This window comes from Sinocyclocheilus anshuiensis, unplaced genomic scaffold (genome assembly GCF_001515605.1).
Source record: "Sinocyclocheilus anshuiensis isolate Anshui unplaced genomic scaffold, SAMN03320099.WGS_v1.1 scaffold209, whole genome shotgun sequence".
Classification (NCBI taxonomy): Eukaryota; Metazoa; Chordata; class Actinopteri; order Cypriniformes; family Cyprinidae; genus Sinocyclocheilus; species Sinocyclocheilus anshuiensis.
In genome coordinates this window covers 1,623,741-1,638,166 of record NW_015540880.1, presented here as the reverse complement: position 1 = coordinate 1,638,166, position 14,426 = coordinate 1,623,741, and the positions used below count along the sequence as shown (strand labels likewise).

The following is a 14,426-nucleotide window of genomic DNA, read 5'->3' as shown; positions in this document are numbered from 1 at the left end:
GACGCATTGCGTTGTGAGGTAAATTCTGGGTTATTTCTCTCAGCGCGTCTTCTTCCAGAAACAAAAAGTAGCCGGGGTGAACTCTTCACGTTTGTTTACGCGGAGGCGATGTGGGCGTTTACATGCGCGCGCGTCTCCCGTGGATGTTTAGAATCTGAAAAGCTCGATCGGCTCGTGGGCGTGACCGCATTAGATATTATGAGTTGAGACGGGAAAACTGGACATCGCGTATGTTTCATCCGGATTACTTTAACAGAGAATATTTGTTTTGGACGTGACTTAGTTAATTTAAAGGTAGACATTTCAGGCTTTCTATACATATATTGGCCTTTTGGCCATGCATTTATCATAGATTTGTCTGTGATACTTCTGCAGATGCTGAGGTTGGTTGTGTTGCCTCGCGAGGTCGACACAGACGTTCGGCAGGTTTTACAAAGTACTTGCCTTTGAAGTACATCAGAACGTCGAAATCTATAATAATTCCAAACATATGCGGTGCTTTTTCGTTTAGGTACCAAGTCGTCTGCAGACACACTTTGTTGGGAAGTTGAATTGCTGCTCCCGCTCGCGCTCATCTTTCCCAAATGGGGTTATTTGCTGGTTCAGTGAGCACGTGCAGTGAATGCCCCCTATTGGTTAAACTCTGCATCAAAGTAAAATGCACATGAAGCAAACTGTCAAAAACTACATAGATGCTTGTTAAATCTCTGATAGTCCTTCATCGAAATAATCGCAGCTCTTGCGATTTGAAAATCGCACCCTTTCAAATCGCGATTTCGGTTTACAAACGATTAATCGTGCAGGCCTACATTTATTTAATGCTTATGAATGTGTTTTTTGTGTGTGTGTGTGTGGCATGTGTGGTATTGAACACTTTGTTTTAATCAAGCATGACAAGTTTCATTTGTATGTTTGTTTGTTTATTTATATATTTATTTTTGCACACAGGCCCTCCCTCTCCACCTCGTGATCTGGTCTACACCCTCAAACAGTCTACGCTCATTCTGGAGTGGGCCGCTCCAAATGACTCAGGCGGCCGAGGGGATCTCACCTACAGCATAGGCTGCCGGCGATGTGTCAGCCCCCCGCGGGCCCCGCAGGTGCAGTGTGAATCCTGCGGAGCCAGCGTGGGCTTCGTACCACAGCAGAGCGGCCTGACGGAGCGCACAGTCACCGTCGTGAACCTGCTGCCCAACACCAACTACTCCTTCAGCGTGGAGGCCCGGAACGGCGTCTCGGAGTTACTCCCCAACAAAAGGTTCTACACGCAGGTCAACATCTCCACCAGCCTCCCAGGTATGTTCTTCATAAAATATTTACACTAGTATTTACCTAGTATCGTTCCCTGTTTTCCAAATAAAGCAAATAAAGTGCATCAGTGAGTCAAAGTTCACTTTTTTTATCAGGATAAAACCTGTTTAGCAAGAGACAGTTGAGTTAAACACTGTAAAATAAATGTTAGTGCTGCTTTTTCACATTGCAGCTTTTGCATTTGTCAGTGTAATGTGGACGGTGAATGCTGGTTTCATGTTTTTTGTCTGTGAGTGGTGTCATGCTCCTAATGTCGGTAGAGACAGTATTTGAGGACACTGTCCTCTCTCAGTAATACTGCAGCAGATGCTTTCACTCATCTCCATTTGATTTGAGTGAAATAGTCCCGTTTTGAGCCAAATTAAGTTGTGACAAAGCAGCTTATTCATCTTAGTGCTTCTCAGTTTCATTGCATCCTCGTGTCATTGATGTCTTTCCACCATGTGGGATTAAAGACGTTCATGTCCTCTTTAATGAGATCGGCAGCAGTGGTCAGTGGTTATTTTATTTTGGTTTAGTGGATTCATAATTGATCACATGAGTATTATCAAAAAATACACAAAACCATTTACCTTTTTTCCCCATTATTTGAGATGGTCCTTTTATTGTGGCTTTGTGCTGAACAACAGAAACTACACAATTGCAAATCCACTGATAGTGGTTTATGTCCAGAAGACTAAAAGTTCTGCACATAATTGGAGGTTATAGTAATTTCTTTGAGGTGAAATTGCCATTTGTCTGCTAGGTTATACCACAATAAAGAGAGAAATTGGTGTCTGAATGCAGTGTAATTCTCAAAGACCCCTTTGCTATAGTCACAGAATTCAGTAAACAGGGTTATGGGTAACTGAAAGGCCAGAAATGTGCTCATAACAGAAATTACTGATGTAATAATAATAATAATAATATTGATAGTAATAATAACTAAATGGTCCCCATGAGGTAAATGACTTATTAACATATTAAATAATGTCTTAATATAGAAAGGTTTGTGTGAGGGTTTGTTTTAGAAGCTAGAAAATATCTAGTGCATAAAGTACACAATCAGCATAAGTCAACGGCAGGTGCCCACCATACACACACATGCTGTGTGTGCATGTCGACCCATGAGCACACACTCCATTTTTAGTGCTGATCAATTACAAAATGAAGTTGTATAAGAGCAGCATCTGGAGTCAAGTAGGGCTTACTGAACAGCTGGTGTGTGTTTGTGTGACGGGTCAGTTCCAAAGACACGCACACACACACAATGTACACAGTATTATGTAAATGCCAGGTACACAATTCGGAAATCACTTTATCAGTGTTAGACCCTCACCTATATCATCAAATGCCTCTACAGGACAATGTGCACTGATATTTGCTCGCTTTACACAACCCCCAGATTAACACAGGCCCGCTGAGCCACTCTCTCTCACACACACACACATACTGTACAGAGTCACACAGACTCACACTCACATTACCGCTTGCTCAGATCCTTCAATGATCCCAGAGTGCCAGAACACAAAGGCTGAAATAAGCTGCGCAGGAGCCGCATGTTTATTAATGGAGAAGATCTCTTTCATCAAAACTTCTACGCACTCAGATTTTGCTTTCCATTAAGAGTAAATTGCAGAGCGTTTATTTGGCACTCGACTCCTGCGCCTTTCATTATTTGATAGTCTTTCCAACACAATTGCTTTTTCTCTGCCAAAAATTACTCTTTCTTTGTCTCTCACACATTTTCAGTAGACTATTTTCTCTCTTTCTTTCTCTCCTTTTCCCCTTCAGGCAGAGTCCAAATTAACTCTTTTCCACACCTGCCAAAGCAAGTGAATCGAGAACATTTGCCAACCATGAGGTTGTTTATATAGATTTTTTTTCAGGATATATATTAGGATATATATTTTTTCAGAAAATTTGAAAGAACAAAGAAATCATCACCTCTTTTAGAAGAAATGTCTTTACTGTTACTTTTTGTTAATTTTATGTGTCCTTTCTGAATAAAAGTATTAATGTTCTTTAAATATATAATAGATATAATCATTTATTATCTATTAATGAATTAATTGTTTAATAATTGTAATTATAATTTATTATTTCATATTCATTTTCATTTGAATCACTTTGCATGTGTGAGGGTTAGACTATCATTTACTGTGACACTGGCAAATCATTTTTTATCTGCTCTCCAAAGGCAGTTTTTAAATTGCATTTGGCACTTGGTGGGTGTTAATTTTGGACCTGGGTCTCAAGTATAAATCATTCCTCTGAAACACGCCATCCTTGTTTTTTTTTTCTATAGTGCTTGAAGTTGTGTGGGTAGCCATAACACAAGTCTTTAATTTTTATGTGTATTGCATATTCTAACTTAATTTTCCTCTCTTCTTCTGTTCCGTTCTCAATAAACACACCATTAATCGCTCCCTCACGCAGCACAGGCTCAAGGTTAACTAGAGCTCTCAGAGGAAGTGCTATTACTTTATTGTGATGTACAGTCTCAGAGGCAGCTGTGTGTTTAAGCTCTGTGATTAGAGTCGGGTGTGATTGCAAGCCAACACAAAGGAGTTTAACTGACTAGAGGCTGAGATCAGTGCCGTGCTTGTGTTGAATGTGCGCGTTCTGTATTTATTTGGCCCTTTGTTGAACTCTCTGTGGAAATGAAATATAAGCATGCTGATAATTTTGAGAGCAGTTTGCAGCAAGCAAATCGGGTCACACGGCAGCCATCTCAGTAAAGCCTTCGGACAGATGTTTTCTGTGTGTTTCTATGGCACACAATTACTGCTCCTATGTACTTTAATAGGGAAAGATATTCAAATTCTCTGAAACGTCAAAATTACATTTAAATAAATATTTTCAAATAGCTGTAAAATGCCGTTCAAAGCAGTATTAACATATTTCATAAGTTTAAAGGGATACTAGTCCACCCAAAAATGAAAATTATGTTGTAGTTTATTTGTGTCGTTCCAAACCCGTTTGACTTTCTTCTTTTCTGTGGGAAACAAAAGAAGATATTTTGAAGTGCATTGGTAACAGAACCATAAGTTTCAGTTCCCAATGACTTCCATTGTATTTTTGTCCATATAATGGAAGTCAATGGGGATCAAAACAGTTTGGTTACCAACATTCTTCAAAAGTGTTTTTAGTTTTATACACTATATAATTATGGTGCAGAGTGGGGTCACCAATTAAATGGATAGTTCATGCAAAAATGAAAAGTCAGTGGTGTCCAATATTGTTTTGGACCCCATTGTCTGTCATTGTATGAAAGATAAACAGTTGAAACTTTCTTCAAAATATATACTTTTATGTCATAAAAGTTTCAGTTGTAAAAATCAGTTGAGAATCCCTGTTAGTGCCTATAAAGTTAAAAAAATATATATGCACACACAGTTATACACTGGATTATGCATTAGAACATGCTTATTTAATATATAAACAATTTTTTTCTCTATTTTCCAGGAAAAAAAAATTTGGTGTAGAAACAATTTTCTCTCAGAAAGTTAAAACGAAATTTCAAAGAAATGGCAAGTAAAACATTGAACTAAACATGACATTTTGAATTATAAAAACATAAAACTTACTATAATAATATTTGTTGTATTTTCAACTTCAAAATATATTTTTTCAGTGAATACTGTGAATGGTTCAGTTATATAAAATGACTGATACTGTGGTATAAGATTTTGGTCATGCTGCCCATCCTTACGTTGAGTTGTCAGTTTTGATTTTAGAAATCCCAAGTTAGAGTTACATTTTGGAGTACGTATAACGTAATAGGCTTAAATCAAACAGCTTCCCTTCTCATTATGTGCGCAATAATCTGAATAATCAGTCAGAAATGCATATGCACCCATAAACAATCCCACAAAGGTTTACAAGTGTGTAAAAACTTTGTGTCTAATCACCTGTGGAGGTCCCTGGAGATCCAAGGCTGGAGGAGTTCCTGTCCCCCACGGAACCTCCTTCCCTGCGGCCTCTCAAAAAAAGAAGCCAAGCAACCTCTCCTTTCAAGCCGAACCTCCCATCAGGGCCTGCAGTGGGCCGATAAAGTCCAGCCCAAAGCCTCCTTCTCAAATACAGGGAAATCCGTTTGGTCAGGGTGCAGTTCTCATCGACCTGTGGTCTTAAACCCTACACTGGCTAAGAGCCAACGCTGCCGGCTGTGAACCATGCGCTGTAAAGCTCCTTCTCTGTAGCGTGGAGACACCACTGGGCCCTTATCCTGAGAGGAAGTTTAATATTTCCCATTGGGAGGGTGAGAGGAGGGATTGGCTAACAGGTTTAGTTTAGGGTGGGGATGAGAGTGTGCCCTTGCAATATTCATAAAGGTCAGTGGCTCTTTTATGATATATTGTCTCAGATCACTGCAAGGGCGTCAGTCCCATCATGCTCTCTGCTTGCATGGAACCAGTCACGGTTAAGTGAGATGGCAGCGAGGTAATAATGCAGCAGTAGACTAGAGTTTTTTGACATGTACACAGATACATGAAGAGAGACCATGGAGATCGCACAGACACTGGCTTATATGATAGCTTCAACATATGAGCTAAACCCTGAAGGTACGAGCAATAAAACTTCCAATAATCTTCACGGTACTAATGATAGACTGATATATTGGACAGGACAGTTAATCGCCTGAGATTCGGCCATTCTGAGACTCGAGATTATCCGAGAAGTGTGTCGGTTGCACTTTCTGCTGAAAGCCTCGTCGAATGATAACATGCATTTTCCAACGATAAGTGAATTCTGACTAAATCACTGTTACTGTTATCGACAGGTCCACATACTGTAGGTGTGAGCAGTATGACTAAAATCAGTCATTTTATATCACTGAAAAAATCACAATGTAGTTATTTTTTCATCATAAAGTTAAATAAAGTTGTTTATATATTAAATAAGCATGTTCTAATGCTTAAAGTCTAAAGTCAATTAAATAATAATAATAATACAAAAATGTGGTCATAAATAATATACATTTATTCTGAACACTTTATAATTAATTATATTAATAATAATAATAATAATTGTTGTTATTAATATTAATATGGATAGTCTGTAGTTTATTTGGATAGTTTGTGGGTCACGTATAAATAACAAAAAAAATATATATATATGTATATATATATATATATATATATACACACACATTTATTCATTTATTCATCAAAGAATCCTGACAAAAAGTATCACAGGTTCCAAAAAAATATTAAGCAGCACAACAGTTTCCAGCACTGATAATAAATCAGCATATCAGAATGATTTCTGAAGGATCATGCGACACTGAAGACTGGAGTAATGATGCTGAAAATTCAGCTTTTCATCACAGGAATAAATTAGATTTTAATGTATTTTAAAATAGAAAAACATTATTTTACATCATAATAATATTTCACAATATTAATTTTTTTCCTGTATTTTTGATCAAATAAATGTAGCCTTGATGAGCATAAGAAACTCCTGTAAAAAACATTAAAAATCGTTCTGATCCCAAACTTTTGACTGGTAGTGTACATATAAAACATACAGTCATACCACCCAGGCCTTGGACATATGTGCGTTAAGATCTGACCGTGTGCGTTTGCAAGCTGGCTTGTGCCACAGTACATGTTCAAATACAGTACAAATTCAGTTGAACTAGACATCTGTTGAGCCATTTTTTTTCCCAAAATTAAATCAATATGACTTTATAAACTGAAATAAATCTGACGGCATTCCAACCCCTATGATTTGTAAAGTCTTTTTGTCACCATGGATGAGTCACTTATTTTTTGCCATATTTTCTGTGGTAGATAAACAACTCCATCGGCTACATGAAAGTGTAAGTGCTTCATTCAAAAGAATCGCCCATGACACATAGTATTTTTGAAAAGTGCATCATACAACATTTAATACTGTGGATCTGGAATTATAAGGGTAAATATGAATTTTGAGCCAGCCGTGAATAAAGACCCAAACAAAGAGTGGGCAGATTTGGGTCACATCTTCTCTTAGATCTGAGTTTGGGCAGCTCTGCTTTTGATAGATTGCAGCTCTTTTACACCAGAACACACTTTCCATAGTCGCTCAACAAAGCCCCAATGTTTTCACGATTGTTTCAGGGTGTTTATGCGCCCCGATGCGTGCGTGTGTGTGTGTCAGAGGGAGACTGGCTGAGGGGAAGGGTCAGCGTGGAGGGATTGACATTTCAATATCTTCAGAGGATTTTGTTTGGCTGCTTTAGATGGCCGAGGCCTGTGGAGCTCTCTGGGGTCTGGCACCTCTGCGTGCCTCAGCAGTGGAAGAGTGGGGTGAGAGGGATAAGAGGATGATATAGGGTGAAGGGGAGGGGGGTCGCATGTGTGTCAGCCTTACTTTCTTCTGTGGAACTCAAAGGTTTTTGTTTTTTTTATCCAAACAATGAAAGTCATTTGGGTCTAATGTTGTTTGGACCCCAGAAACAGTTAAATATCTTATTTTGTGTTTCACTGAAGAAAGAAAATCATACAGGTTTAGAACGACTTGAGTGATTAAATAATGATTGATTTTGTTAGCGTTTTAAAGTGGTCATATCATGAAAATGTATTTTTTGTTGATCTTTTGTTTCTTGAAAAGCCAAACTGTGTAAAATATTTGACTGAAGCAATGTTGAATGAATGATGAAAGACTTTTATAACTGAACATACAACTATTCTCATACTAAGTTAAAAAAATCAGTTACAAAGACTTGCATTTATGAAAATAAAGGCATAATATTGTGAAAGTCTTTTACAGCAATAAAATAGTAACATTACAAAATTAATATAGTAAAAGATTCAAATTAATTTTAAGTTTTAAGGTGCCTCTTATATGCTGTTGTATTTTCAGATAATTTAATTTGAATTTAGTTTGTGTTTCATATATTAGACATTAGTCTAACTAAATATTGTTAGATTTATGCTTAAAACAAAACTTTGAAAGTGTTAATATTTTTAATAAGCATCTCAGCATTAGGAAGTTTATTTTAACCTGTTTACACTCTCAGAAAAAAGGTACAAAGCTGTCACTGTGCCCTAAGGTAAAAAAAGCTAAAAGAAACATCTTATTAACCCGTATTTGGTACATATTAGTACCTTTTAGTACTTTAAAAGTACACATTAGTACTTTAAAAGTATATATTAGTACCTAAAGTGGACAAATTATTACCTTTTGAAAAGTTACTGCCCCAGGGATAGTTTTGTACCTTTCTTCTGAGATACCTGACCATTACAGTCCGACTTCAACAGACTGACCAATCAGCATCTCAAATGTTTGTTTCTCTCTCCCTCCTCCACATCCATCCTTCTGTCAAAAGTGACACGCTCTCAGAACCTCAAATCTTCCAGCTCAATTCACAGCATTTGCTCTGGAGTGTGCATTACCGCACCCTCTGTCTCTCTCCCTAACAAGGGAGCAGCTCTCTCGGTCTGCTCTAATCGGGGAAAATGAGAGAGCACAAGGCTCCAGCAGCTCTAAAAGAGATTGAGTCATCACCCTCCATTCAGCGCCACACTCATCCAATTTGGCCCCCTTTGTCGCAGAGTGCAAAGGATTTTAATTGGTCACAACGCAACATCTTTTCCTCACCCTACGCGAGGGCTCGCTTTTACCAGTTTAGGTCTTTGTGGTAATCACAGATGTTTTTGTGAGCATCTTATGTGGCATGCAAGGAGTTGGATGTTGGATTGAGCACACACACATATGCGGCTAGAGGTCCTTAGATCATCAGAGTGCTGCAAAGAGCTCTAAGAGTGACAAGCAGCTAAAATGAATCAGGCTCTCAAGACAGAAGGAGGTGAACGAATGCATGAAAGGAGACGAAAAACCGGCTCTGAAATGCTCCTTTCCTCTTAGTCTCACCCTTGTAAGTGTTGAGATCTTTAGTACACTGAGTGTTAGAACAGGGTAATATATTTGCAATATACTGTAGTCATGATTTTGATGATGATATAAAATTAGGCAACATTGTGAATTAATGCACTCTTTATTTAGCCATAAAGTTTGAAGAGCGTGTCATTAGATTAGTTTTGCCATCCTTCCTTGTCTGCGATCCATGAATATAAGACTGTGTAGTAACATTTTATACTTGAGCTTCAGAGTTGTTCAGTCAACTCATTTCAGTTCAGACATTCTGCTTTAGTGAATATATTTCAAACTTAGATTCAGTAATTTGTTAGTCAACACAAATAGTTCATGGCATAGAATTTGTCCACTATTGTTAAAAAGTTTTGGGTCAGTAAGATATGCATTTATTTATTTTATTTATTTAATAACAAATAACACTTTTATTCAGCAAGTACGAATTAAATTGATCAAAGGTGACATTAAAGACATTTATAATGTTATGGAATATTTCTATTTTGAAAAATATGTTTTTCTTTGTAACTTTCTGTTTATCAGAGAATCCTGAGAAAAAAAAAAAGTATTATGGTTTCCACAGAAATATATTGAGTAGTACAACTGTTTTCAAAATTGATAAAAGTCATAATGTTTCTTGAGAAGCAAATCTGCATATAAGATTTGCTGGAGTAATGACTGCTGAAAATCAATGGAATATACAGGAATAAATTACAATTTAAAATATATTAAAGTAGAAAACTTCTATTTTAAATCGTAATAATATTTCACAATATTACTGTTTTACTTTGTTTTTGATGAACACAGTGCAGCCTTGGAAAGCATAAGAGACTTCTTTCAAAAACATTTACAATACAGACCCAAACTTTTGAACGTGGTGTATTAAATGTAAATATATATGTAGGTAAATATGGCTGTTTATTAAAATGTATTGTAAACTGTGGAATATTGCCTTAATTATTTTAATAAGATTTTTCAATTTGATTTGATGTTTAAAACATTAATTTTTATTATTTAAATTATTACCATTAAAATTGTCATTAAACGTTTAAAATCTGCTAGGCTATAGTGCCTGTTTGGTTCAAGTGACATTTCTTCTGACTAAAATAAGTTTCATAGAAAACACATTAATATTAATATTTGTAAATCTCAGATATCATCAAAAAGCTAAAAAAAAATCTAAATATATGTACTGTATGTATGTATATATATATATATATATATATATATTTATCTGTATCTATATATATTTATCTGTATCACCCAGCCCTATTGTATATGTTTGTTTTGTGCATCTGTTTAATAAATAGCTCAGAATTGCATTTTTTGACGGGTTATTATGCATGCAGAATATGTGTGTGAGTTGTTCGGGACGCTTTGTGTGTGTGTGTGTGTAGCTGTAGGGGGTTGATGAGTTGCTCTGTCTCCACTCCCACTGCTCAGGCAATCTTGTGATGAGACCGATGGCCTAATGCTTTGATTGACAGCTGTCTGTCATCTCTAGGGGGAGATGTCAGTCAGACAGTTTGCTATTTGTCAGACCACCCCGTTTTTGGTTCTTTTCTTTGCAGTCAGTGCTGAATAAATGCTTTTCGTGTGTGTGTGAATTTCTTTTACTCAGAGCTCATTTTTCTTCCTTCTCAATTCAGTCTAACTTTGCTGCACTTCACATGAACTCTTACAGCTTAGTGTGTTGTCTGCCTGTGCTGTCGGGTTGTTTTATGCTCTGTCTGTAACTTACAGCATTGTTGCCACTTTGTGTCTGGAAAATTAAGTTCCTTATATTTCTGTCAGCCACCTCTCACTGTGTTTCCCCCCCCTCCCCATTTCCTCTCTATTTTTAAGTTGGGTAAATAATAAGCTTCTAACATTGAATGTTTCTGCTTGCATCTTCAGGAGTTTTTTTTTTTTTGTCTAGAATGTTTGGATAGATAATTAAATAAACAAACAAACACACGTCCCCTTTAATTATTTACTTACTGTTTACTTTCTTCTTTCCTAATGGAATGTGATGGTGCAGCTATGAAGTTAGTAGCACTGTGGAGCTTTCCAAATATTGCTCTGTTCGTTTGAGCCCCACACAGCAACGCTTTTTTTTTATTTAATTTTTTTATATGTAAACCTGTGTGAAAACAGTCATTGTTTTTGTAGTTTGGAAGGAATGCAGAAATTGCACATTGTATCTTTAAGGACAGTCATCATAATTCTAAGTTAAAGAAATTAGATTTCTATGGTAATGAAATTTGGAATTCAGTGCGAAATACCATTGGCAAATCTAGGCCTAATTAATTTATTCACATTTTTCTGCCTTCTGTCTCTGTTTGCTGTTCCTGCACTCGTTCTTTGCTCTATTTCTTCTTTCTCTTTTTTTTTAAAAGCCTTTTTCTGCCATTTATCTCATTTTCCTCACCATTCACTGTTTTTCACTACACTTTCTCGTTCCCTCTCTTCCTCTCCTCCTCCACCTCCACTTCCTCTTCTCTTCCTGCTTCCTTTCATTCCCGTCTCTCGGTCCCAGGTGTATGTAGGCTGTTGTAATATCATTCTTTAGATGTAAATGTATATGTCTTGCAGGCTTCAGTCCCTGCTCCTCTATCTCACCCTCCCAGCAGGCCGACAGAAATCCCCTCTTCCACATCCTCCCTCTTTCCTTCCCTGTATTCTATCCTTCCCGCTCTCCCTGCGATAATATAAATGATAATAGCAACTCTATCAACCTGCCCAGCTGGTGAAGCATACTGGGTAATGTGTACAACCATTTGTTTGTTTATTTCAGAATATTTTTTTCTTTATTTATTTCTTGGTAGCCAGACATCAGTCTGCATATACACTGATTATTATTTCTGATAGCTTGAATATTTAATTATTTCTGATATCAGGATTATCTACAGCCTTGTCAATGCATAATGTATCTTGTCTTTCTCTCTCTTTCTCTCCTTATACATGTGTATATATATATATATATATATATATATATAATGTTAAATACAAAGTATGGTTAAGTATATTCAACAATTTTTTTAATTGTTGAACATATTTCATTCAAAGTGTTCACTTTTGTGCTGCGTTGATGAAGAATTTCACTCCTCATCCTCATAGAGCCCTGCGATGGATGTGTGTAAACCGTGTAATACACACACACTTTCACCCTAACTGCAAGGTTAACTCCAACCTGGAGGCATCTCATGCTCTGCGAGACTGCAGTAATATCAGTGGTATATGTGTGTATGTTTGTGTGTTATCATGCATGACTTGACTATTTGGTCTCGTTCTCCACTGCCATTGCTGAGGGCAAGATCACATTTCACCCTACCACAGAGTATTGCAACCCTGCATCTCTTCCTTTTTTCTCACTGTATTTCTCTCTCTCACTAAAGTCAGCATTGTATCGCTGCCAGTTGTCAGAAAACATCGCTGTAATGGCTGTAATGAAAGAAAACACTCGGAATCTTTTTCTTTGTTATTTGCATCCAATCTACTCTTTTTCACGCACAGCAGTCCTTTAAGTGGATGTACTGTAAGTATTTAACAAAAGCACGATTAGCCGGATGTAGTCGCTGCAGTGGCTCGAGCCAAAGACTGCAGAGCCAATAGAAGGAATTCTCCAGACAATAATGAGACGACTGAGGATGAGAAAGAGTCTTGCACACTTATTCACAGGAAGATGTCCTGAGGGAGTGACGTGTGCCTGCCTGCACGCTCTGATAGTGCACTGCTCCGTGCCAAACGGAGTCTCCAAAACGGCCCTGCTGAAAGAATCTGTGGCTCTGCCATTGGAAAGAAAAACCATGTTGGCTCTGCCTATAGGGCAATACCGACTGCTCAAGAAATCCAGTGCTTCCTTACTCTTGTGACCACTAGCATGCTAAAAAAAAGATAATTTTCTTTATCAGAATATTAAATATCAAAGTAATACTTGTTTTCCATTAGCAAATCAATGTTATTTTTGTGTTGTTTATGTAATATTTTAGTCTTTATTAATTTTTTGAACTGGCTTTTATTTTTACATTTACAGTTTTCATTTTATTTTCATTTTAATTAAAAAATATATAATTTAATCAATAAAAAAAATTATTAATTAGTAAAATAAATTAATTAGCTTTTTAAATATTTCTGTTTATCTTTAATTTATTTTTATTTCACAGCCAACAATTTTGCTTTTACATAAGTGCAAAGGAAAAAATAAGGTTTTAAATATCACTTATGTATGTTATATATTTAATTATATGTATTTAATAATTTTGTGTATTTAGGATACATAAAATTCCAGTTTTTAAAAGCATAAGTCTTAGCAAAGCAAAGGAATCAGCTAAATTAATCCAGAAATGTTTAACATGTCATTTCCATAAACCGTGGTCATTTTATATATATTTTTAGTATTTCAACTTAAATTTAATAGCTAGTTGCCAAGGCAATGTTTTATTTAATATTTATATTTTATTTCTGCTTTATTTCAGTTAGCAAAAACAACGTTTAATAGACTTTAAGTTTATTAAAGATCATTTACTTTAATAGTTTATTTACTAGAAGTTTTAGTTAAGAGTAACAACACTGTGGGAAATGAAAATCAGTGTTTAAAATGTTATGTGAATGTTTACCTAATAGAGTGTTTGTGTGTGCTGTGAATGCCTATATATAAGTGTTTATGTATGTGTTTGAAAGGTTCACATGTAGTATAACACCCTAACCTGTCTTACAGAGGTCAGTTCAATAGCGCTGTCTGATTCAGAACTTTGTAACCTTCAGTTTGGCTCCTGCAGTGATGGAGTTACACTCAAAGCAATTCATCTCCGTTCTCATTTCCTCCCACTTGGATGGGGTCAGACTGCCAGTAATCAGTGTTTGCAAGTGCATTTTTTCAGAGTTGGAGTAGGAGGCAGAGCAGCAGTTTAGAGCTCTTTATACATTATTCATTGTGGCACATAAGAAACAACAGCCTGGAGTAGAATTGGAAAGAAGCTTCTCTTACACCCAGTACAACCCATGAACTGTGATGTTGTACCTCTCGTCCCTCTTTAGATTATAAATCCATTTATTCGCTTGTTTTTTCCCCTACACATAACTGTTCTACAGGATTTGTCCAAATTTACATCAGTTTTTACACAAACTTGTGAAGTTCAAGCAGTTCAAGTTGTACGGCCATTAAAGCAGGGTTCCCAGAGTCCTGGAAAACAAGGATAATCAGACAATGTAAAAAGTGGGATTTCTGTTCCTGGAAAAGTAATATTTTTTATTTTATTTACATTTTATTTTATTTATATACATACATATATATA

General features: G+C 36.4%; 1 protein-coding gene across 3 annotated transcripts in view; it reads left to right on the top strand.

Annotated features, from left to right (window-relative positions):
• Window positions 1-14,426, top strand: part of LOC107688368 (ephrin type-A receptor 7-like) — a 131,892-nt gene that overhangs the window by 89,862 nt on the left and 27,604 nt on the right. For all 3 annotated transcript variants that reach the window (XM_016486020.1, XM_016486021.1, XM_016486019.1), the window contains exon 5: window positions 949-1,296. In XM_016486020.1, the coding sequence (XP_016341506.1) occupies window positions 949-1,296 (348 nt within the window). The remainder of the gene's footprint in view (window positions 1-948; window positions 1,297-14,426) is intronic.